Source organism: Marmota monax, unplaced genomic scaffold (genome assembly GCF_021218885.2).
Source record: "Marmota monax isolate L192 unplaced genomic scaffold, Marmota_monax_Labrador192_F-V1.1 WCK01_AAM20220418_F8-fsc00007, whole genome shotgun sequence".
Taxonomy (NCBI): Eukaryota; Metazoa; Chordata; class Mammalia; order Rodentia; family Sciuridae; genus Marmota; species Marmota monax.
The window spans coordinates 15836674-15863892 of NW_026692781.1; the positions used below are offsets into that span (position 1 = coordinate 15836674).

Sequence of the window (27219 nt, forward strand, 5' to 3'; positions counted from 1 at the left end):
ATTCCTCCTATGAAAATCAGAGGTACCTCATGTACAGTAACACATGATTTAATTGATCACCAAAGTGCACGCCACACCAGTCTGTCACTAGAAATTCTGTCTTGTCAGAGTGGAAGTTTTTAGAAGTCCCTGCAAAATGGAATAAAGAGTAGAAAAGGGAGGTGATGGACAAAGTGTGCAGAGAGAAGACATGACAGATCTTTTCTGGGGACAGGGGCAGTGTTGCCTAATGGTTAGACTTCAAACCTGAACTCTTCCACTTACTGCTTGTATGAACTTACACAGATTGTTCCGCTTTCTTTGCTGACTGTCCTCATTCATAGAGGGGAATGGTAATGCCTAAAGAAATAGTTAAAGAGAGTAAAAGAGAAAAATCTAAGAAAACAATGTCATGCCATAGTGCCATTATAATGAACTAGAAAAACTAAACAATTATAATCTTCATCTGAAATAAACATGTATCTGTTTGAGATGAAAAGGAAGTTCTCCAACCTTCACTATATTAAGCAAACACCAGAAATTTCTAAAGTTAATAAGGGATAAAAAGCCCCCAAATAGCATTTTAAATATACACATCTACCCATACACAGGATTTTTTTTTAATTTTTAGATGGACACAATACTTTTATTTTATTTATTTATGTGGTGCTAAGGATCAAACTCAGTGCCCCATGCATGGAAGGCAAGTGCTTTACCACTGAGCCATAACTCTGCCCCAGGATTCTAATATTAAATATTAAGAATCTCCTTTAAAGAAATGATAATAATTTAATGCCAAACACTAGTAGGTGCTCAATTTTTTACTCTAACATACATTTTCTTTGTCTAAGGTTTATATTAAATGATGAACAAGCTATGTAGTATTTAGAAAAGCAATTAAAAACTGGAAGGCTTAATTTAGGAAATAAGTATTTTATATCTAAGATGTATTTCCACATCAAAGTAGAATTTAAAGGCTTTTTGTCATTATCTGGAAATTTATCACAAAATCACATTTAAAATAAAAAAGTCAATTAAGTGTCCTGTATCTGATGACTAGGTAAGTTTTTATGTTTTCATCTAATATCATGGAGAGACAGCCTCTGGTGACACACATCACACCATTTACTCTGTATTCATTTAATTGAAACTCACCGGGCCTGCACCTTGACTCAACACCCTTTGCTTCTTCATAAATTCCCAAGTGCTCTTTTTCGCAGAGCTTTCCTTTCCTCTGTGTTTCTGCCCTGTCCCACAAAAGTGTAGTAGAAAGAAAAAAAGATTCTGATGCATGAGACACCTAGAATCAAATCCAGGGTAGATTCTGCCACTATGTATTCTTAGACAAGAGTCTTTCTCTGGGACTTGGTTTCCTTTGTGAGTATCAATATCACTTTGTTGGATCACTATGAAAATTAGAGAAAATATTTCAGAAGTATTTACATGGAAAATAGAAAATGATTACATGATTTTTTTGTTGCTTATTATTTGTTGATTCATGTATACCACCTAGTCTAAACATTTTGGAAGCCCTCATGATAGGAACAGTTTACCTCTTCTAATATCCAAAGACATATTTTATTTGTACCTGGTTATTTTTATATGTGGCATTTTAGTTATGATGTATAAATTACAGCCTGAATAGACTATCTTCCCTAAAAGCCTTGAAATTTTAGGGGGAAAATTCAACTTTTAATATTTGTATATGCACCATATTTCTAGACAAGAGTTTGCAAATAGTAAGTGTTTAAGCCCCGTGGTGTGCTGGCACATGCCTATAAACCCAGTGGTTCCCTGAGGCTGAGCCAGGAGGATCAAAAGTTCGAGGCCAGCCTCAGCAACTTAGGGAGGCCCTAAGCAAATTAGTGAGACTCTATCTCAAAATAAAAAGGGCTGGAGATGTAGCTCAGTGGTTAAGTACCTCTTGGTTCAGTCCCGAGTACACCCCCTTCCCAAAATGTATTTAATAAATATTTCATTAGAGAGCGAATTCACTTCCTGACAAAACTAATACCAATTTTTGAATAGAGCGTCTCTTCTGTAAGATTTGAAATTTCTGAAGGAAAAATTCAAGTTTCCATATTTATATATGAACCATGTTTCTAGATAGGAGTTTGCAAAAAAATGGTATAATACTAAACATTTAATAAATATTTATTTAATAGGATGCAATCACTGTCTGAAATAAAACTCATACATCAATTTTTTATTTGTCTATCTCTGATTTCCCAGATTCTCCAGCTTTTCAATGCCCCACCAAGTTGAAATACACCAAGCACCAAATGTGTCATGACATTTTCCATCAAACATGATTTATTTGGCAATCATACATAATAGGGAATGCAGGGAATTAATTACAGCATACTAAAAACACAAGAATTTTAGGTTGTCATGTTGAAAATTAAATTAAAAAGTCCTAGTTAAATAAAAAGGCATATGGGCTTACAAGATATATATGTTGGGAAGCTGAGAATAAGAATGCAAAGCAGGACATTCAAGGTGCAGCAGCCTAACCCATTAGTCTGTCGCTTATAGCATGAACTCAACACTGGTGCCTGCAGAAGGATGGGCACAGGTGTCCTCCAATCTGACTTCCTGCTGATTAGTGTGCCAAATTAGCTGTTTTACAGAGAAAGAGAGAGAGAAGAAAGGAAGAAACACAGAAGATAAAATGGCAAAGTAGGGGAGAGGAGTAGGGAATGTGGGAGATAGAGAGGAAATTATGAAAAGAAAGTTCATTGAGCACTGTGACACTTCTGAAGTGGAGGGTCTTGCCCCATTGCCTCTGCAAGCTCAGTCACAGTGTCGGCGGGCCACATAACCTGGAATGAAGCTAGTGCCCATACAGAGACATTGATGAATCCTTTATATTCCTCTCTTTCACAATAACAACATATAGAGATCTTAAAATATTAATAGGAACAGAGTGGCTATATTTCCTATGCCATTGGAGAAGCAGGGTTTCAATTTACGTTTCCCTCAAGATACTCTATAGCTTCACTGAAAGACAACTGGCTCAAATAGGGATAATTAGTAATTACACTTCCCAACCAACCAGATTCTATTTTAAATGCAGAATATTTTCTAGACAGTAAGTAGCTTGTTTTTAAAAAAGACATTAAAAGCAGTAGTTACAATTTCTCCATAAATAGAAATAAAAAGTCCATTTTTAATGGACAAAAAGTCACCATGATGTACATTTCCATAAATTTTCCCCAACACATTATTATAGATCAATCTTTACTGACTTACATTTAAAATATCAATTGCATTGTAATGCCTATGATACAATTCCATTATTTAGCTGTGTCTCTGCACAAGATTCAGTTGAAACTAAAAGACCTATTCACAGAACATTTAAAAGCATTTTATACAGTTTAGACACAAAAATATCTTAAATTACAATGATGCATACTAAATATGCATATAGAGTATGGCTTACACATTAAAAGAGATATAAGTTGTGAGTTATAAAATCTCACTACTTAGTTGTAAAAGCTTCTGATTGTACCAATTTCTAAAGTATTGCTTAGCATTGTGGAATCCAGGAAGGAAGCAGGTGCAAGAGGCAACTCATGGAATGGATGGACCCTCCTTTGTGCCATTTAATTGATGACTCTTCTTGATTCTTTCCATCCAGTCTCCACCTTTCACAAGAGTAAATTCACTTAGACTTTACAATCGTTGAAATGTTTGTACAGTGAAAAGTTACATCACCTAATTGTGCTTGACCTTTTTTGTCAGCTAATAACAAATAAAGGTAATTCTCAAAAGGCTTTGCACATGCTCAGGCAAAACATGACAAGGAAGCAGAACTTCTAAGGGTGGCAGTTTGTTTTTGTTTAGTATAATTAAAAAGTCACATCAAATAATTATCTGTACAGAAAAGTGTGGACTTCCATTTCCATAGACATTTTTAAACACACACACACACATACACACACACACAAACACGCACACTTCTTATCTCTTATCCCTTGACCTGTAATAGTAATATTTTTTTTACATCCTTATGGGATTAACACCACAGCAGGCAAACTCCATTCTCCCTTTAAGTGTCTGTTGGAAACAATGGCTGATGCTCCTTGTTATCAGGGACTGTTGGTAATATGTGGCTTGCAATGTGACCACACCCATGTAGATGATGCATTGGTACTTGGAAACCACAAGCAATGGATGCAGGCTAGTCCGCTGGTTTCAGGGGAAGGCTGCACTGCTATTTCCCAGCTAAAGATTTACAGTGAGGTGTTCCTCATCAGGCCACCAAACTCAGCTTAGATGTTCCACTGTTTCCTTAGGGCTTCCACTAGTTTCCCAACTCTCCAACTCTCCAACTCTCACTTGATTCTCAAGCAGTTAAAATATGCAGGACAATCTAAAGAGCCTGTTTCCCCAACACTGCAAAAGAATTTTCTTCCATAGCTTTGTTTATTTTTTTCTTTTCTTTAACTTAAGATCTTGAAAGCATCTCTAGTTATAGCATTCTGCATAAGACAGTGCAACAAACATTTTTTAATGCTTTGTCTTCTGCTGGAATATTGCACAGTCACTATGTCTGGGCTAGAAGTGATGAGCATTTAAAACTGTCCAATTCTTGAATTAAATTTTCTCTGGCTTGATGGAAGAAGGCCAAAATGCAGAGGAAAAACAATGGCTGAAACACAGGCCAAAAACTTCGATAGCAACTTGAGGGTATTTATTTGGCTAGTTACTAGCTTTGAAATTTATGTTCTTTTTCCTTTTATAGGAATTAAAATGGCCTGATTTAATTGCATGTTGAAAGAAGAGAATATAGCTTTGTGGAAAGTTGAGGATTAGGATGGTTTTAGTGCTGATTTCATTATCCTGAAATAAAATCAAATGAAAATTAAGATCAGAAGAGAAGGGGCTGGGGTAGGCATTTGGGTAGATGTTAATCAGAGGATACAAAATTTCAGTTAGACCTGATAAGTAAATTCAAGAGATATATTATATAACATGGTTACAACAACATGAATAACAATAGTGTACCATATTCTTGAAAATTGCTAATAGATTTTAAGTCTTCATGCCACAAAAAATAAGAAAATGAGGCTATACATATGTTAATTCATTTGAATTATTTTAAAACAACACCTTGTATGTGATAAATGTGCACAATTTTTATTCATTGATGAAAAGTAAATAAAAAGTAGAGATCATGATTCAGTCATGATCAATTACCATGTAGTAATTTTACATTGTACTTTGTTTATTTGGTCAAAAATATGGGATTTATCAGCATATGATAGATAATTATTTTGGAATTCTTTCTGGTTTTATTCTCTTCTCTCTGTAATTTTTTTTCATACAATGAATGGCTATCTGTACAAATGTGTGGGTAACCTGTATTCCTCACATACAATTTCTGGAAAATTGTTCACAAATATTCCATACATATCATAACGCTTAGGGATGCTGATCCTAAAGTCCTTTTTTTTTATTTTTAAGCTACATAATTAATGTACACTGACTTGGATATTTCCTATGGGAAAGAATCTTGTTTAATATTGTTTCACTCAGTTTTCTAATGATAATCATTTCACAACAAAACTCTGTTGTTTGAAACACCTGTAGTACTCCACTGCATTAGTTTTCCCTGAAGTAGACTCTGTCTCATATATATATCAGGACCCAAGGACTCTTCTGAAATGACCATGGACTTGAAAGGTAATAAATGCATAATCTGGATGGAGGATATGAGAAAGGAATGTTGTAGCTAATATGTGATAATATATTGTAATTGTTAATTATGGAGATTGGTTTTAGTTGCTGAGCCACTTTGTGTCTTGATTTCTTTTCAAGCTGCATATATAAAATAACATTCACTAACTGTGGAACTGTTGAAAGGGCTAATTGAGATAATATATGTAAGATGTTCATCTCAGTGACAGTCTTAATGTCTTTGTAACTCAAGAATAAGGAAGGAATTCTCTGAAAAGCAAATCACATTTTAACTATTTTATGTCCAAAATATATGAGGAGCTAATAATAATCTCCCAGAGGCTTAGTATGGTGCCCTTGGATTTTTCTCTTGCCCTCACCACCCAGTAGCAAGCTTCATGGCAGAACCCGGGTTTTGTTCATTACCGTTGTTTACAAGACATTCAGACATGGCCACTGTGCATAAACCTTTCTTTTCTAAGGCCCAAGACAGGGATTCTCATTTTAGTGGACAGAAATATCAACAGATGGACTTATTAAAAATTCAGATTTCCAAGGCATCACACTCCCCAAGTTAATAATTTGGTAGACTGAAGGCAGGTCCTAGGAAATGAATTTTTTATAAGAAAACCACTAATGCATGTGTCCTCTGAGTTTAGTGAACATGATATTTATTTCACAACATGTCTTAGCTTTGTGTTTATCAGCAGGTATCAACATTCACATTTCCTATCTGAAATAAAAATAGAAATCAGTACAAAAATTTATATTTCTGAGATGAATTAGAAAAGAAATTAATATTCCTATAGACTATAGCTTATTGTTTTCAGAAATCTAAAAGTTGAGTCTCTTTCTCTCTATATATATATACCTTTTATTTATGAAGTTTAAAATTTAAAAGTTAAGATAGACTGGAAATGGGGAGTTTTCACACTGAAGACTGAAACGAGGAGTTTTAAAAATGAATCTAAGAGGAGCATTTATACAAGACACCTTTGTCTCTAAAGGTATTCTACAACCTATTCATTTTAGAAATTAGGTTTACTACTAAAAAGTGAAGTTACCTCTCATGTTTAAAGTGACAGAAGCCTTTCAGGTCCTTCAGACCTATGGGTGTGCATCAGCATGTTTTTCTTCAGCCTTTATTAAGTCTTCTGAGTTCTTAAGAAGATCAGGTTCACCTAAAAAAAATAAGTAAACAAACAAACAAAACAAAAATTGGCCTTTGGAAAAACTTAATAAGGTCAGAAGATGGAAGAGATTTATAAAATGCTGAGAGCGAATTTTACAATGGATTTGGTAGTACATTCCTCCAAAGATATCAAACGTGTTCTTTTCAGCCTGTGGATCTACAGAGCATAACAAATCATCTTCTGGTGATTATGTAATTTTTGAAGCTAATCTGGGGATACAGAAGTGAAACAGAGGAGACATGTTTAAATACCTATTAAATCATGTGTATCAACTACATATGTTTTTCCTGAATATTTTTAATCAAAATGAATTCTTTTAAATATACCCTCTAATTACCAGTATTCTTTTTACCACATAATGATTAGTTGCTATGAATTTAAAACAAATGAGAATAAGAGATAAGCCATATTTAATATAAAATAATCTTCAAAAACAAACTAATAGAAATTATATTCTTGGATTCATTCAGCTTCTGTATACACTTGAGGAAAAAATCATTAGCATAGAAAATATTTCAAGAGATTCTGGAAAATTTGTGGAGCATTAATCAGAAACAGAGTTACAAAGGAAAATGTAAAAAAATGTATATATGAAAAATCTGATTATGCAGAATACAAAATAAACAAAAAAGAAATTAAAATGTTAAGTCAATTACTCAAAATATCTTGATATTTCAGAAAATTTTAATGTATGACAGAATTCTTTTTCTAAAATTTGAATGAAGGTAGTCTAAATAATTAACTTTGCATGAATTAATTTTGAAATGATTCTTCCAACATTTATTGTAAGAAGTTGACTCATCTGCCTCAGGGTTTGCTTGAGGTTAGACAAGAAGAGAGTATGTAATATGATGGAATAAATCACAAAGCAAATGTATGTACTCTTTTATCTGCACATTTTGCTTTATAATTCTATTTCTGATAAATTCTCTATAACTTTTCCAAAAGTTTGGGGATGTTTTCCACACTAATGATTTATTTTTCCTCAAGGTTTATATAGAAGCTGACTGATTCTAAGAGCATGAATTTCATTAATTTGTTTCTTCAGATTATATTGACTATGCCAGTCTCTTATTCTTATGTACTTCCAATGTATAGCAAGTGATCAATGTGTGGTAAAAGACACTGGTTATTAGTGGATTTATGTCAAATATACTCAGTAGAGGAAATTATCTTCTGTTTCAGGATCAAAATGTCAGGTGGTCTCATAACTTTTCTGATTGTTCTTAGATAATAAAAACCATCCTGTGATCACATTATGTTTTCAAAGTCTCAACTTGGACATTAGAAGGTTTGGTCAAATATATACATTGTAATAGTCAAATTACAACTGGAGTTTATTGCAGAACCTAGAAACTGTGCATGCTGGGAGCAGGTAGAGTTTGATTCTTTCACATCTTGTATCTTCTCTTCCAGCTGATGACCTTGGACTCCTGTGTCAAAAGGAAGAGTCAAGTTCCATTTGATCAGCATCACTCCTTAGATCTGGCAGGTGTGAACTGGCAGGTACATGGAGCTGACTTTTTTCCTTTGACAACATTCATGATTTCTTCTTCAGAAATCTTGCCAAGGTCCATGGCTAGAAATTTTTCCCAGCTTCCTGAGAGCACAGAAATTCCTGGTTTCTTTGTAATGTCCATCGCCCTTGGAAATTTGCCTGTACACTTCCAGTTTCTGTCTACTGAAGCTGCATCACACTTACAAACACCATGGGGTACATTTGGCTCACATGAGACTGTCTGGAGGCATGTATTCACATGAACTGCTTAAGGAAAGGCTGAAACCTACACAGCCTCTTCTCCATGTGCTCATCTGTCGCCTATCGAACTCTTCAGTTCTCTTAGATAAGAACCAGATTCTATTACCAATGTTGTCTTTTTATTATTTTTTTAATTGCTGTATTTTTTAAGTGGTTGATTTGATAAGAAAAACTTTTTTAATGAGAGAGGAAAAGCAGATACATTAAATATAATGACTCAAAAGGGCTAATTATTTGGGACTATTTATTTCCATGGTTTCATGGTAATTCCTAAGACAACAATTTCTTCTGTTTTTTTTTTTTCCTTTTTAAATTTGTTCTAATTAGTTATACATGACAGTAGAATGTATTTTGACACATCACACATAAATGGATTATACCCTCTCATTCTTCTGCTTGTCCATGATGTAGAATCACAGCGGTCATGTAGTCATATAAGAACATAGGGTAATAATGCTGTATTCCTTCTACTATCCTTTCTATCCCTGTACTCCCTTTCCCTCCCTTTACTCCCATCTGCCAAATCCAAAGTACCTCTATTCTTCCCTATTCCTCTCCCACTTATTGTGAATTAGCACCCACCTATTAGAAAAAACATTCAGCCTTTGTTTCTTGGGGATTGGATGATTTTGCTTAGCATGATATTCTCTATCCATTTACCAGCAAATGCCATAATTTCATTCTTCCTTAAGGCTGATTAATATTCCATTGTGTATATATACCACATTTTCTTTTTCCATTCATCTATTGAAGGGCATCTAGGTTGGTTCCATAATTTAACTATTGTGAGTTGAGCTGCTCTGAATATTGATATGACTGTGTCACTGTAATATGCTGATTTTAAGTCTTTGGGGGTATAAACCAAAGAGTGGGATAGCTGGGTCAAATGGTGGTTCCATTCCCAGTTTTCTGAGGAAACTCTATACTGCTTTCCATATTGGTTGCACCAGTTTGTAGTCCCACCAGCAATATATAACTGTACCCTGTCCCCCATATCCTCACCAACATTAATTGTTGCTTGTGTTTTTGATAATTACCATTCTGACTGGAGTGAGATGAAATCTTAGAGTAGTTTTTATTTGCATTTCTGTAATTGCTAGAGAAGTTGGAAAATTTTTCATATATTTGTTGACCATTCATATTTCTTCTTTTAAGAAGTGTCTGTTTGGTTTCTTAGCCCATTTATTGATTGAGTTATTTGTTTTCTTGGTGTTAAGTTTTGAGTTCTTTATATATCCCATAGATTGATGCTATATCTGAGGTGCATGCTTTAATCCCTTCAATAGTCTTGGTGACATGCTCTTCTCCTTACTTGGGGTGAGGAAGGAAGCATTTCTATACCTTCCCCAATAGCAGGGACCTCTTTACCAAAATCCTTCTCAGAAATTCTTTTTCAGCTTTCAGCAACTTAACCTCCCATTGTTTGAATTGAGTGAGGGTTTTAAATCTTCTATTATGGGCTTTTGAATCTTCTTTGAAATTCTTATCTTACAATTTAATTTGCTTTCTGACATTTGTCATCTTGGAGTCTTGATTTAAACTTCTGATTTAATTCCCTGTTACTTAAGACTGCATTAAAACAGAACAAAATAAGCTGGAATAGAACAGAACAGGCAAAAGTGATAAACATAGACAAAGAAAGGAACTTTAACTATTTGTTTTACTGATTCTCAAAAATTTAATTTTTTTTTACATTGGTAAAGGACACTAAGGTCTACCTACCACCCCAAAACTCTATTTCTAGTGGGTAAAGAACTCACCAGTATGAAACAAGTATAAAAGGGAAAAAATAATAAAATGGCAACAATGTAGCACTCACACACACAAAAATCACCAAATGATTCACGAAATCACATCCAAGAGTAATTTTGCACATACACTAGAAAGACCAATAATTAAATATTATGACCAACTCAATATAAGAGTTTTGGAGCACTGAAAACATATCTCTCTTTAAAACTGAAAAATTCCAGTTGTTTTCAAAGACACAAAATATCGACAAGCAATTTCACGACATCAGATTACTCTGGAAAATATTGAATTAGTGTTCTCCGTCTGTAAAACCAAGTCCAATTGGAAGATGACAGATTAGAGGAAGGACACACTTCCCAGCAGTTCCTCAGCACGAGACTTCCAAAGCAGGAAGACCACTACTCATTGAGGTTGGTAACTAAGGGAACTTACTGGACTGTAAAAGAATCCACAGAGACACAGAGAAGTCAGAAACTTTGAACATAATATAAGAATTAATGTAGGATATGCTCCAGCTGGGCAGGCAGTGGCCATGACAGGGTGATTGTTGAGGGGAGCAGGGAGTAGAAAGTGCAGCCAGTAAGAAAGGACAGCATGGCAGATAATATGTATGTGTGTGTGTGTGTGTGTGTGTGTGTGTGTATTTTAACTGGCTTGGGGGAAACTGTGGAATAGAGGGGGAGGCTGATCTTAAGGGAACCAGAGTCTGTGGACAGTGATTTTGTGAAATTCCACCGAAAATTGCTTGGTCCACAGGCAAATAACAGCAGGAATCAGGGAACTGCCAGCATGAAGCCAGTTGCCAGCACAGGAACCATCTATAAGCACTGTGCCTTAGCAAGTAGAGACAGATCAGGATCTTGTGAAGGAAGTTGCCAGAAGTCTTCTATTATGACCCCAGAGTGACTAAAATAGGCATAAAGAAAATTATGCCTGAAGCACACAAGCTCCCATTATTAAGGAAAGAGAGCTCCCTTTGGTACTGATATCCCAAAATGCCTATTGGGAAGAAGACTTCAGCTGACACACAGGAGCTTCTGAACTCCAGGGCAAATACCTGGTAATTCATATTCATAGTGGTGAAAGTGAAACCTGAAGAGGTTTAGTCCCTACCCCTAAAAGTGAATTTTATCAGAGGCTTTACAGATCCACATGTCCAACAGAGAACAGCATCCCTTGGTTTAAACCAAGGGCATGGATCAAATCTCAAATACCCACCAAAAGAATCCCAAAGGTCAACCAAAACTAACCCAAATTACTGCAACTTCCAATGTAGAACTCTGCACCACCCCTGCTATAAGAATACACAATTTTTCAGCCCTCTCCAGTCTACCCCACCCTATACTGGGAGACTGGAAGGTGAGAGCCTCTACGAGCCAAGAGGGATGGCAGATAGGTGAGGAACACAAAGACACTAGATTTAACAACACACAGCCCTTGGCCCAAGGGTTATAGAGCCAAAAATAAACACAAAGAATGAAAATCCATCCCTGCGAACAGTTTTGATCCCCTTTTTGTAAATAAGCACTTTATTTCTCATTAAAATTTTAAAAATTTCTCAACTCTTTTTTCATTTTTTCCTCCATATGCCCTCCATGTATTTTTATTTGTTTCTAAAATTAACTTTTTAATTTCTTTTTCAAATATCATTTCAATGTATTTTATTACTTTTTACTTTTTTTCATTCTGCAAAATTTTGTTTTGTGTTTGTGTGTGTATGTGTTTATGTGTGTTCTTACTACATAGATTAAAAAAATATGTATACATTCATATAATTTTACTTTTACATTGTTTCTTATTCATCTGTTTATTCTTTAACCTTTATTTGAATTCGGTAGGGTATAAATATACATGGGTTTGGGTTGTTTTGATTTTACATTTGCTTAGGTGTTTGTATCTTGGTGTTTGTCCCTCTTATTGGTCCTCTTCACTCTCTTCTCACACTATTAGCCAAACTGTCCTGTTCCTTCTTCCTTTCTTTTTTTAATTTTTTTTTTTTAGTTGTAGATGGTCACAATACCTTTATTTATTTATATATGGTGCTGAGGATCAAACCCGGTACCGCACACATGCAAGGCAAACGTTCTACCACTAATCCACAACCCCAATATCCCTTTTCTTTCTTTTAAAATTTATTTTTAGTTTAGTTTTATTCCCCCTTACTCACAGCCAGCATCTGCTACGTACATCTTGACTCTCCTCTGTTCAACTTTTTTAATATTTCAAATTTTTCTACCTTATTTGGTCTTCACTTAAGAAATTACAATGCTACTATTTAATAGCCATAGTTTATATAATTCCCCCATTCATATTGTGATTATTAATATAGTAGACAACATAATAGACATGTATTTCACAGTTTTGTTTTTTAATTGTTGGGACTAATGTTAAATACTGATGACCCCACCATTCCTATAATGGTGGCAATTAGTGTTATAGATGTAAAAAAAGACAATCAGTATTTATCTTAAGGCTACTTCTGATGCTAAAACTAGCACTATTCCTGGATCCCCCTTCCTCAAAAAGGAGCTGGAAAGTTATTTTCAGATAGTAGAGAAAGTACTGCCTGTTACCAAGCAATACCACAACTCAGCTAAGTAGTACCAAATCTCATACCACACGTAATGTAACCCAAGATAAGCTTTCAACATTACTTTGAGGAACAAAAACCTCAAACCAACAACTAGGCTCTCCAAGGAGGAACAATCATAAAGGGACCTTAACACCCAGTCCTGGATATCTTCTCAGACATCAAAATAAGAGAAGCCTAACAACAACAACAACAACAACCACAAAAGAAAACTACTTGTAAAAGAACTCATTTATAAGAAGGAAAGGGGAATCCATCTCAATTGATGTATAAGTTCAAGATCTCTGAAAACATGAGGAAAGAGGCAAATAGGTCTCCCCACAAAATTTACAATCCTCAACAAATGATCTCACAGATATGGAAACGGATGAAATTCCAGAAAAAAAAAAAAGATTACAAAAAGCTGATTGTTAAAGTACTCAACAAACTAAAATATCATCTAAGGAATGAATTAAGAGAGCAAATAGAGGAGATGAAAGTTATAAAGTATAATAAAGAAAATAGAGATACTGAAAAGAAACCAATCAGAACTGGAAATGAAAGAAAAAAAATGAATCAAATTAAAAATTTATTTGAAAGCATCACCAACAGATTAGATAATGCAGAAAGTATAACTTCAGGCCTTGAAGACAGTGTATATAAACTTGAATACTCAGCATGCAATAAAGAAACAAAATGAAAGATGGAGATCAGAATACACAGAACTCTGGCACAGCACCAAAAGAACAAACCTGAGAGACACTGTGATAGAAGAAAACACAGAGATACAGACTAAAGGTACTAAGAATATCTTCAATGAGATGGTAACTGAAAAAAAAATCCCCATATCAGAAATAAGATAGATGTCCACATACAGGGGGAATATAAAGACCTCACATAGACAAGATTAGAATAGAACTCTCAAATACACATCATAATCAAAATGCCTAACAGAGAAAACAAGGAAAGAATACTAAATCTATGAAAGAAAACTGTGAGGACAAATTTAGTGGCAAATAAATGAGGCTCACTTGTGACTTCTCAGCTCAGACCCTAAAATCAAGGAGGGCCCAGAATGAGATATTACAAGCTCTATTTTAGATATCCATCTAAAATTAAAAAAAAATTGCCAATGAAGAGTGCTATTTCAAACAAAGCTCTCTTTGAAAATCAGTGGGGATACAAAAAACCTTTCACAACAAATATAAACTAAAAGCATTCATTACCACTAAACCATCAATACAAATAGTACTCAAATTAAACTGCACATAGAGGTACCCCAAAATAAACCCCCGAACTCTCAAATAGATGAAGATCATTAAAAGATCAACCAACTAAATAAAAATTAATACTGAATTAAATATAAGCAAACTCAAATGGCAGAGAACTACAAAAACATGTCCATAATAACACTGAATATAAATCTCAACACTCCAATTAAAAGACACAGATTAGCAGAGTGGACCAAAAACCAAGATCCAACTATATGCTCTTTGCAAGAGACTCACCTCATAGGCAAGGATACCCACAGGCAGAAAGTAAAAAGATGGAAAAATATGCCATGCAAATAGAATCCAAGAAATAGCAGGAATGGCTATTCTTATATCTGATAAAGCAGATTTCAAGAAATTAATCAGAAGAGATAAAGAAGGTCACTATGTCCTGGTAATATGAACAATCTAACAAAAAATAAAACACTAACAGACCTTTACAGAATAATTAATACCAGTTTTTCTCAAATTATTTCATGAAATTGAAATGGAGGGAACACACCCAAATACATTCTATGAAGCCAGTACAACACTGATACCAAAACCAAAGACATATCAAGGAAATATAACCACAGACCAATATCCTTGATGAACATAGATGTAAAAATCCTTAATAAAATATTAACAAACTACATTCAAAAACTAATCAAGAATACACTATGATCAAGTGAGTTTCATCCCAGGATACAAGGTTGGTTCAGCCTATGCAAATCAATAAATGTAATTCACCAAAAAGACATGTGTCACGATCATCTCAATAGATGCAGAAAAGACCTTTGATGGAATTCAGTATCTGTTTGTGGTAAAAATGCTAGGGAAACTAGGGGTGGAAGGAACTTGCCACAACATTATAAAGGGGCATCACAAAACCTGATCTGAAATTATACTACAGTGCTATAGCAACAAAAACATCATGATATTGGCATCAAAATAGACATGAAGACCAATGGAACAGAATATAAGACTCAGGGATGAACCCACAAAATTATAGCCATCTGATATTAACAATGGTGTCAAACATGTATGTTGGAGAAAATAGCCTTTTTAACAAACGATGCTGAGAAAACTGGATATCCATATGTGGAAGAATGAAACTAGATCACCATCGCTCACCCTGCACAAAAGCCAAATAAATATGGACCTCAAACTTAGAAATTAGGGTAGAAATCTTGCAAGTCCTAGAAAAAAGCATAGGGTTAACCCTCCATCAAATTCGTGTAAGCACTGACTTCCTTAACAATATCCCTAAAGCTCAGGAAATAAAACAGTTTTTCTTTTTCTTTTTTTCCCCAAGATGGTAGAATAGAGGAAGTCTCTTCCCTGGCTGCTCCATGGTGTGAGCCAAGAAAGCAGACAGGCAGCTTCCCAGCAAGATGGCTGAACAAAGAAAAGATAGAACTTAGCTGGAATTTAAAACTGGATATTTAAAGCAGATCAGGCACTCAGGAGGTTGGATATAATAAGAAAGAAATCCCCAGCGGCACAGCTGTTGCCATGGCTGGGCCCTAAGCAGCAGCCAGAAGGGTCCCTCCTCTAGCAAAGTAGAGGGATAAGGGAATTTAAGGGACCCATACTTTTAGGAGACCTGAGGCCTGTCTGGGAGTGGAACATCCAGGGGTCAAGAACATTGCCTGACTAAACTGAAAAGGACACTGCACAATATCCTTGTCCAGGAAAGAAGCTGCCATCTCTCCAGGTGTCTTATGGAGGACAGAGGAAGGAACCATATTGAAGCCATGGTGCTGGGGGCTGGCAGCTGAGGGAGCCACAAATCTTGAGTTTGGCCTGAAATACAGACCCAGAAAACACACATTGCACGACAAGAGTGTGCTTAGGTGACTAGGAGAAAATTAAACACGGAGAGAGCTTTATACAAGGGACAACTGGTTATGGAAATCCACCTAGCTCCACCAATCTGGCTGCTTGGAGGACCAGCTGGGAGAGGTGTCTTGGTCTTGGAGGTGTGCTATTTTAAAATTTCCAGACCAATTGGTATTCAGCAAAGAGCCTGGAGCCCACTTAAACCTATACCCTGTCTCCAGGAACTCTGCCTACCAGATTACCTCTCTCATTCCAGCAATCCAGCGGGGGGAACATCACAATCCAGATGACCCCACCTAAAAGTTCTGAGAATAGAAGCTGAGAATCTTCTGAACTCCAATAGAAAGAATGCTTTAACTTTGCATCAAGAATTTATTTCCTCTTCTTTTTTTTCCACCCCCGCCCCTGCCATTTCCTCTGTTTAATTGTGACCTTAATGGTATATGGACATTTATAATACTCATATTTCTTTTTTTCTCATTTTTAGCATTTTTGAGGCCAGTTATGTTTTATGGATCAACAAGATTCCAAAGTGCAAGAAGTAAAATAAAAAATCAATAAATGTTATCAAACTAAAAAGTTTCTTCACAGCAAAGAAAACAACCAAGAACATAAAGAGAGAGTCTTCAGAATGGGAGAAAATGTTTGCCAGCTGCACCTTAGATAGAACGTCAATCTCAGGATATATACAGAACTCAAAAAATTTAACACCAAGTAAACAAATAACCCAATCAATAAATGGGCAAAATAACTGAACAGACACTTTACAGAAGAAGAAATATGAATGGTCAACAAATATATGAAAAAATGTTCACCATCTCTAACAATTATAGAAATGTGAATCAAAAGTAAGATTTCATCTCACTCCAGTAAAAATGGCAATTATCAAAAACACAAGCAACAATAAATGATGGCGAGAATGTGGGGGAAAAGGAACACTCTTACATTGTTAGTGGGTCTGCAAATTGGTGTAACTACTCTGGAAAGCACTACAGAGATTCCTCAGAAAATTTAGAATGGAACCACCATTTGACTCAGCTATCCCACTCCTCCACATATACCCAAAGAACTTAAAATCAGCATACCATATTTACACGGCCACATTAATGTCAAAGCAGCTCAATTCACAATAGCTAAGCTATGGGACCAACCTAGGTGCCCTTAAATAGATGAATGGATAAAGAAAATGTGGTACATATACACAATGGAATATTTCTCAGCCATAAAGAAGAATGAAATTATGGCATTTGATGGTAAATGAATGGAACTCCAATCCCAAGAAGCCAAAGGCCAAATGTTCTTTCTGACAATATGAATGCTGACTCTTGGTGTAGTAAGGGGAGTGAGGAGTGGCAGTTCACCAGGTGCCACAGCAGGGAATGTGGGGAAGGGATGGGGGTTGGGCATGGGAAAGACAGTAGAATGAATTGGACATAACTTTCCTATGTTCATATATGAATACACAACCAGTCTGACTCCACATCATGTATAACCACAAGCATTGGAAGTTATTCCATGTATGTATGATATGTCAGAATATATTCTACTGTCATTCATAACTAAAAAGAACAAACAAAAAATTTAAAAATTAAAGAAAAAAATTAAACCAAGAATCAATATGTGGGATGCCATCAAATTAAAAAGCTACTCCACAGCAAAGGAAATGAGTACAAATGTGAAGAAAGCTACAGAATGGTAGAAAATCTTTTCCCAGGCTCCTCTGACAGGAGACTAATATTCAGAATATATAAAGAACTCAAAAAACTTAACACCAAAAGAAAAAAATATATATGGGCATAAGAACTAAAAAGAATTCTCAAAAGAAGAAACACAAATGGTCATATATGCATATATATGTATATATAAATACACACACACACACACATATATACAACTTCAACATCTCTAGCAATAAGGGAAATGCAAATCAAAACTAATGAGAATTATCATTCTCATTCCAATGAGAATGATAATTATCAAGAATACAAATAATATCCAGGCAAGGTGATGATTGCCTATAATCCCAGTGGTTCAGGAGGCTGAGGTAAGAGGATTGCAAGTTCAAAGCCAACCTCAAGAATTTAGTGAGGCCCTAACCAATTTAGAAAGACCCTATCTCAAAATTTAAAAAATAAAAAGGGTGAGGGATATTGCTCAGTGGTTAAGCACTCCTGGGTTCAATCTCTGGCACCAAAAAAAGAAAAAAAATATAAAAAAGAATACAAATAATAACAAATTCTGCTGAAGATATGAGGAAAATGTGCACTCTATACATAGTTGGCGGGACTGCAAATCAGTGCAACCACTCTGGAAAGCAATATGAAGATTTCTCAAAAAATTAGGAATGGAACCACCATATGATCTGGCTATCCCACTCCTTGGTATTTATCCAAAAGAACTAAAATCAGCATATTTTAGTGATACAGACCCTTTAATGTTTATAGAAGCACAATTCACAATAGCCAAATTATAGAATTAACCCAGATGCCTGTCAATAGATGAATAGTCAAGAAAATGCAGTATATATACACAATGGAGTTTTACTCAGCCATAAAGAAGAATGAACATACAGCATTTGCTGGCAAATAGATGGAAATGGCAAACATAATGCTAAGTGAAATAAGTCAGACTAAGAAATGCTGAGAGCCATAGCCAAGTAGGAATGATGCATGGCATTTTTGGTTGAAAGGTGACACCAGCAAGCCGTTGAGATGATATGATTATGTTAAGATCTGCATTCAATTGGATATTAGACCCCTGCTGTCCGCCTAGGCCTGCTACTTTGGAGCTCTAGCAGGACTCCCGGAGAGTTCCCATTGGTTGGGGAAAGTGCGGTAGGAGGGAATTCCGGAGGAGGGATTTCCTGTTTGGTGTAGTGTGGTCCGGGAGAACGCCATGTGTGTGGTTCGGCAATTTTCCCCGGAGCCTGTGTGGCATTGGCAGGAGTTTCAGAAATAAAGTTTGTTCCTGCTTGAGTGGCTCGTGATTTTGTGCCCAGCCAGACTGCGGCAAAGAAAATCATTGGCTAAATGTTTTCTGTCAATGTGGAAGCTAGTGCAAAATAAGGGAAAGAAGGTGGGGTGGGGAATATCATAAAGATAAAGAAAAATCAGTGGAATAGAAGCAAATCAAGAGGGAGGGAGAAGAAATGGGAAGGGAGGAAATGTGGAAACAATTTAACAAAATCATGTCATGTGCATATGTAAATATACCATAGGAAATTTCATCTTTATGTATATGATATGTAGAAAGCACCAATCAAAATGAATAAGTAAGCGAGCAAAAGGAAGATCAATAGAGGAAGGAGAACAGGGGAGGGAGGCGGGAGGAAAAGTAGGGAGAACTGGGACTGAAATGGTGTAAATCAAATTCCATGCATGTATGATTTTATCACAATGAATCCAACTTCTGTGTTTAACTATAATGTTCTAATATAAAGATGTTACATTACTTTAAATTAATTTTTAATCATAGAAGCCTTTATAATAACTTGGGTAATGTGACTTGTAAGTTATTCTTAGCCTTTCATAGAAATCAGTCACATCCTTTTGAAATATCAATCTTCTTAAAAATAAGAAATTAATTGCCTATTTCAGTCCATTAAAGACCATTTTAGATGACCTTCATAGCCCAGAGCTTGTCTATGTAATAACCTTGGGAAACATGTATATAGTCCAAAGTTTTAATCATTTTTGAATCATGGCTCCCTCTTTAAGTCTGCTCAAAAATAGTATTTACGACTGATATACATATGATTACAGAGGTTTCTATTTACATTAAAATATTACTATTGACATATTTTAGTGAACCTAGTAATATGCTTTGGTAATAAATGAGTTTCTTTGTTGATGCTTTAAATAACAAAGTCTAACTTCAGGTCTATTATATATACTATTTTGAAATAGTATGATTTCAAGAGATACTTCAAGATTTCTCCACTAAATATATTATGAAAATATCTATGATTCCTACTTATGACAATAATGTACTACAAATGTTAATGTGTACTGGTGTGTACAAATTATGGATGCACTAAATTTCTGTTAAAGACTAATTTTAAAAAATCATTTTAAAAAATTTTTATTTGTTCTTTTTATATATACATGATAGTAGGATGTATTTTGGCATATAATACTAAAACATTTTTTTTCATGATAGTACATGATATACCCCATCTACATAAACCTAGGCTAAAACTTTGTTCTAGTCTCACTTGATTATAGGAAAGAAATACACTCAGAACAATCAAGTGATTTCTTTCAGTATAGACCACAAATAGATAACCTGAAGTGAAAGCATTTGGCCTTCAAGTCAACAAGACCAGTAACACAACAATGGAATTTCATTTTACCAAAGGGATTTACAAGCTCAGATACATCGGAAGTTACTCCTTGGGAATGAATTCATGGGAACTGTTCAAAGCAAGTGCAGAGAAGCTTGTTTGTCAGACAGAAAAACGGTGGTGAAGTAAAAATGCTCCATTGGTTTGGTTCATCTCAAAGACTTTTAGGTGTTTATCTAAACCGGTTTAAAAAGTTTGAACTTAAAAAAACAATTTATAAAATGATGGAAATACTTTAGCTTTGCTTTATAAATAGCCTAAATTCAGCAGGTGTAGTGAGACGATGGTGGAGAGACAGACCTACCAAAACCAACAGAAATCCCCTAGCGTTAGCTAATCAAGCTCTGAGATTGCAATCTTAGCTCACTTTTGTGATCTCAGAATCATGGTGTTATTTGTAGGTGGCATAAATAATACTTGCGGGGAATAAATCAGGGCATACTATCAAGAGAGATTGGAGACTCCAGTTCTGCAATCATGATATCATTGACTAATTATTTGAAAAATAATCTTAGAATAAATTATTATACAATTGATAATATATCAACAAGAATCAATACCTTGTGAACACTTGCAAGATAGCAGGCACTATGCTAAGGGCTTCACTACTTACCTCCCTCAAGCAAACCTGTGAGGTGGGATTTAACAGCTGTGGAAACTGACATGTAGAGCCATCTGCCCATTATCTCAAAGATAACACATGTCTAGATGCCTCTGAAAAAGTCACCCAGAATTTTGACCTCCTGTTCCATTTGCCAAGCTACACTCAACACATATCTTCACCATATCTGCATATCCACCTGTCACCTGTTCTCTTCTCACTTAGTATTTTCTAAATTGACCTTAAATCTACTACCTTTTAAAACATTGGTTTTGTCCTAAGTAGTGATTTTGTCACCCCCCAAAGTAAAATTGATATGATTTTTGTATTTTTAAAATACACAGAATTCATAATTAAAAGGTCACTTCTTCCACTACTATAAAAAAAACAATAATTGATTTATATTGCACTATTTTTGACTTGTCTAACCCAACAGTCCCTGAATATAAGTAGAAAAATTGTCTGATTTGTGTTTTAGACATAAGGAACATGTGAGCTGAGGGATAGCTGACTACTCCATCATTGCCTAGGAGAGCTGGGGAGACAGACCCCAAATTATCCCTCAGAAAAACACTCCCATTAATTGTCCATATTTAATGACAACAGCAATTAGTGCTTTAAAAACACTTGGCAGAAAATTAGTTTGTGCAGTCTTTGACGAAAGCACAAGTTCTGAGTTACACTACATTCTTTTTTTTTTTTTTTTTTACTTGTTTTTGTGTCCTCTTTTTTTTTTTTTAATTTTTTTTTTATTGGTTGTTCAAAACATTATAAAGCTCTTCACATATCATATTTCATACATTAGATTACACTACATTCTTATTTCTTCATGGTAAAAATATTACTTTTGCTTTGTATAATAGTATTTTCTCAAGTTAGAACATTAGTAAGTTCCTTCCATTTTATTTGGGGTCCATTATATAGCTTCTGTTGAGTATAACTAGAATGAGTTGATTATCAAAGACACTGGGGAAATGTAACATAGGGTAAATCAGAGCTTTGGATTCACATTGGTGTTTTGACATCCACATGATACAATTTGCCTTGTATATGAGGAATAGGAACTCTTTTAACACTAGGAAAAATACTCTTCCCTTCATTTGCTCTTAATTTAAGTGCAATTGGAGAAGTAACAATTCTGTGTTTTGTTTGTTTGTTTTTGGTTTTGGTTTGTAATGTGCAAAAGATAACTTCAACCACCAGGCAGAAGGAGAAAGTAGCAAACTGCTAAAACAAAACTCCTGCTTCCCAAATATGTTAACTTTGGCCTGTTTGCTGCAGGAAGTGACACCTTATGCCATTAAGAGTTACATAAGATTCAAATGAAGAACTGGCTAAATTATTCTGTGGTTCCCAAAACCAAGATAAAAATGTCTAATTTTGAAGAATACATATCAATCTACATTAGTAAACTAGAATAAATCCATATACCCAATGCACATGTGTTAGACTCTAAGTACACAGAGAGTCCAATACAGGTCATCTATGGAAAATGAAATATTTCTACATATATTCTTCTGTTAATCAGCAAAATTGTACTCAAGTTGGGGAGGTAATATGTCAAACAGCCAGAAATCTTAATGTTTAACTTCCCTGGAACTAAAAGCATTTAAACAATGTTGGCAGTAGTTGAGCTGGCTCCTTGAAAGAGTTTGGCTTAAAACTGGATCCACAGGATGCATTTGTTTTGGTGGTACATAGGAATATTTTCTTTATCAGAAGGGTAAGGAGGTAAAGGGGAAGGAGAGTCTGAATAAAGGCAGGAATTTGGAAAGAAAAAGTGTAGCTCTCTTGAGAAAATTTTGCAGATGAACCCCACTAGTTGTTGAAGCAACAGTTTCTTCTTCAGAGTGGTCATTTTTCCAGAGGAAGTCTCTAACACCTTATGAAATATGGTTTTAATATTATTCCTAGAGAAGATTTATCCACTTAAATCACAAATTTATTTTTTGTTTAAAGAAAAGAGGCTCTGCTGTGGGAACATGGTAAGCATGTAAGACACTGATCGTCTTTGAAGGCAGAGAAGTGGAGAGAGTGATCAGAAGGGACAGTTTGGCGTGATGAAGATCATTGAAACCCCTCTCTTGCCCTATGAAGAGTGGCAGGAATTGGTTATGGATATTGTAAGACTGGGTTTGTGGAAGCAATTTGATACTATGGGACTTCTCTAATTTTTCAAGCAGGGTGGAAGGATGGGATAAAAATTGAATTTGATAGATATACTAAAATTTATTTTTAAATCTTTTCTAAGTAGAAAAAAATTACATATAGAATACTGATTTTAGGTATATTCATCTAAACCAGCTTAAAAAGTTGAAACTTGGAAAAAATAATTTGTCTAATGATGGAAACATTTTGGATTTGCTTTAAATATTCTGAATATTCTGGTAAATTGGATTTGCTATATAAAGTTGGATTTGGAAGAAACACACACACACACACACACACACACACATGTACACTTTTAATTGCTTTCAGTAAAATGTTTAAGTATGTTTGTGCATAAATCCACTTTGTGCCTGAATGAAGACTGAATATAATTGAACTTGTTTTGATAATGGACAATCCTAAAATAATACAAAATATTTTCAACATAAACCATCAGTTTACTCTCTCTTATACATGCAGAATAGACTAAAATATGCAGATTAAATATGAATCATTCAATTTTATCATAAATGACACTACAGAATCATTTAAAAATCAATTCTTAAATTTTCTGGTTTATTGTTATTTCTACTAAATTTAAAAGTTATAAAACTAATTGAATGTTTTACTTTCAAAAAGGAGTTTGTAACATAATACTGTCACTATCAGAAATCATTTCTCAAATTGCTCTACTTAAAGAATCTCAGAAAGAAAAACCAATGATGTACTCACATTAGGAAATTTTACCACGTATCTGCAATCTCCGGCCTATTATTTTCCATAAAGTCCTGAGACATTGTATTTTCAAAAAGAGGCCCAAAGATGAATATAATGATCATGTGGTCAAATTTTAAATTCTGGGCCTTGATACAAAAACTTTTAAAGGTTTTGTTTTTAAACCACCTATATATTTTAAATTCTTGTTAAAATTTATTTGTACTTTAACACAAATCTATTAGTATATCTTTACTTATAAATCATAAGTGTGATGTATGTAAGAAAAAGTATAAAAACAAATTAATGAGTGAGTTAAGTTTCTAATATAGTAGCAATAACTGTAGAAATAATAAATATTCAGAGAATGTTTAGTACGTTTCAAACACTGTGCTTAGTGCTTCAATATACATTATCATTTCAATAAATATGTTATCATTTATTCTTCTAAATAATCATTTTGTCCAACGTCACATACCATGTGAAGGGCTAAGCTGGCTTTCAACCCCAGAGTCGTGTACTGTAACCCTAAGAGAAAGAATTTGGTTACACAGGGCTAATGCCCTGACCCAAAAGGGAAGTTTTCTTTCTATTGATCTATAAGAGCAAGAGCATTCCTAGTTATATGAAAATACACAACCATTTTGAGTCAGGAGATGTGGCATGAAGATGACATTTTTTTCATCTTCGTGCTCTGAGAAGCTACTAGGATTTAAAACTTAATTATTTTGTATGGTTAAACAGTTTGATAATAAGAAGTGGAGGTCGCATTTTGTAAGAAATAAATCATTTTATCATTACTCTCTGCTACAAAGCCCGTGGTAGAAGATAAGCTTAGAAGGACTCAATATCAAGGTCCACGCATTCATATACCTTTGAGGATTTCAAAGTAAAGGGCTGCTAATGCCAAGAAGGAGAAATAATAGAGACTTGTAACTCCAGGTGTAATAAATTATTAAATTACAATCTACAAATACATGACTAAGTCTCTGTCCTAGATTTTTTTATTTAAAGATGTGAGGCAAACACTGTCACCACCATCCAGTGTAACTCTTAGGGATCTCAAATCATACAGTATCCTTGAAAACTTTCTCATAGCAAGAACAATGAGTGGTTTCTAATAAAGATACTTCAAACCTCAAATTTTTTGGATTCTTTGTAGACTCATTTTTTTTAATATTCAACAAATTTTTCAGGCAAGAGAGCATTTTTTTTTGCATGTGTTTTCTGCAAGGGAAGATAAAAGAAAGCCAGGAAAGCATGTCTGTCTTTTATAATTTTGTTCCTTATTTCTTCTTCTTTTCCTTTGCCTTCTCTTTCTCCTCCTTTTTTTTTTTTTTTTTTGTGGAAACTAAAACCATTTATAATCTTCACAAAGCTGAATATGTAACTCTCACCCAGTATCTTTGATAGATGAAAGATCTAGCAACTGCTAGACTTAAGTATAATTCAAAATTCTATAAGTCTGTACATATTCCTAATGATATTCTGTTAATATTCCATAAAAATTTGTGTTCTACAGTGAATTAGAGTTACCAATTGCGAAAAATGTTGTATTCATTTTTATAACAATTATTCTCAACTTCACGTCAACAAATTTTAGAGGGTTTAGAGGGTTAGCACCCATGTAAAGCAAACAAGATAGGAATCAATCTCACATACCTAACCATTCTTTCATCCACGATGAGAAAGAATATGTTTTTGCAAGATTCCTATGTGTCTTTTATTTCTCTTCTATGAACATGTACTTATCTGGCTTTGCTGGCATGAGGAGGGGTTATCTGAAGGGATGTGTAAAGCATCTTATAGTTTTTGATAACAGTGCTTATCTTGGATGTATATGTAAGTTGTTCCCGTTGAAATATACTTGTAAATTTATGCTTTAAAATAAGAGCACTTTCAGCAATCAGATACAGTTTACTTTATAACTTTGGGGCAGGATTATGGGGAGTGGTGGAACTTGTAATCTATGAAGGCTTGTATAATGGGATACCTCTCATAAGTTGTTGAGGATATGCTGTGGGAACTCTATTGTCTCTGTATCAAACTAACATCATAGCTATATCTTAATGTTGTTGTGCTGCATTGATTTTATGAGACTTCTATTTCCCGTTGGTGTCCATAGGCTTTCCTTATTGGTGAATTTACTCATTATATTTTATAGCAACCTAACCTAAGATAGAGGGTGATGTGGAACACAGGGCCCTTCTGAATGAACCCCATGACCAGAGGGATAAGCTAGTATCATTAAGTGATCCTCAGATTGTGTTTCTCTCATTACCTCCACAAAGTTTTCTGGGTATGAATAAATATTAGTGCAAGGTTTCCAAAATCACTTATTAGCTGCTGTCTTGTTAAAGGATGGGCCCAGCTTATGTTTCAAAGATGACCTTGTAATAAAGTTTCAGCATTAGATCATTGAAGCCTTTCATCATCGTTTTTCCTTTACCCTCCAGTGTTTGTAATCTTTATTTTAAAGAAAGAACAAAATATGGAAATTAAATATATATGAGAAAAATACCAGCCTTCATCTAAAGGTTTGCATGATTTCTGGGAATTGTCTAGATTCCTATAGTTAATGAGGAAGCATTACATTAGCCAGATTTGAACAATATTTAGTCATAGAAAAAGCAAAGTTCAGAAAGCTGAAGAGTTTTAGCTGTAAATATAAAGTCTAAAACTAAGCATACCTGAAAGGATTACAACTAAAATGGCAATATTTTCTTTCAGAGAAGAACTGGATTGTCATAAACCAAATCTGCTGGGTTAGCTAAATGTTCGAGGTCTATAGAACACTCTTATTTCAGAATTATTTTCTTTCCCTGAGTATTTGTGCTGAACCACAATTAACAGCTAGTGTCTTAAGTGGCAGAATCCTTGGCACAGAATATGTTTAGAATAATGTAGTTCAATTACAGCTTTTCAAAGTATGCAGCTGCCTCAACCATCCACAACAAGTCAATTCCATCTCTTCTTTTCTTATGCAGACACTTGGCTGGAGTTTAGAGATTTTGGGGAGACATCCTCAAAAGGCAATCTTGATTGATTAAGAAAGGGAAGTGATAGAAATCACTCTTGTAGTAAGATCTAGTGACCATAAAGCAATTCCCTCAATTGACTCATGGAATTGCCCCTGTAAATGTATTTTGTCATGAGTTAAACATAATTTCATATCAAAATTGTTATGAGCAAGAATATTTTCTTGTAGTTCACTTCTTTAAGCTCTCCACATAGTCTAAAGACAAATGTGAACTTAGGAGGATTACTGTAGAAAGTACCAAGTTCTAAACACTTGACATACATTGACTATTTCATCTTCATAACACTCTTGTATCCTATTTTTTATGCTCCTCACTTTACAACTGAGCAAACTGAAACACAAAGAGAT

At 34.6% G+C, this 27219-nt stretch overlaps 1 protein-coding gene across 4 annotated transcripts in view; it reads right to left on the minus strand.

Annotated features, from left to right (window-relative positions):
- Window positions 1-2264: 2264 nt before the first annotated feature.
- Pde1a (phosphodiesterase 1A) overlaps window positions 2265-27219 on the minus strand; it is a 366193-nt gene continuing 341238 nt past the window's right edge. For all 4 annotated transcript variants that reach the window (XM_058580302.1, XM_046447395.2, XM_058580301.1 and 1 more), the window contains 2 exons: window positions 6726-6842; window positions 2265-4824 (listed from right to left, as the gene is read on the minus strand). In XM_058580302.1, the coding sequence (XP_058436285.1) occupies window positions 6769-6842 (74 nt within the window). In that variant the 3' untranslated portion in view covers window positions 2265-4824; window positions 6726-6768. The remainder of the gene's footprint in view (window positions 4825-6725; window positions 6843-27219) is intronic.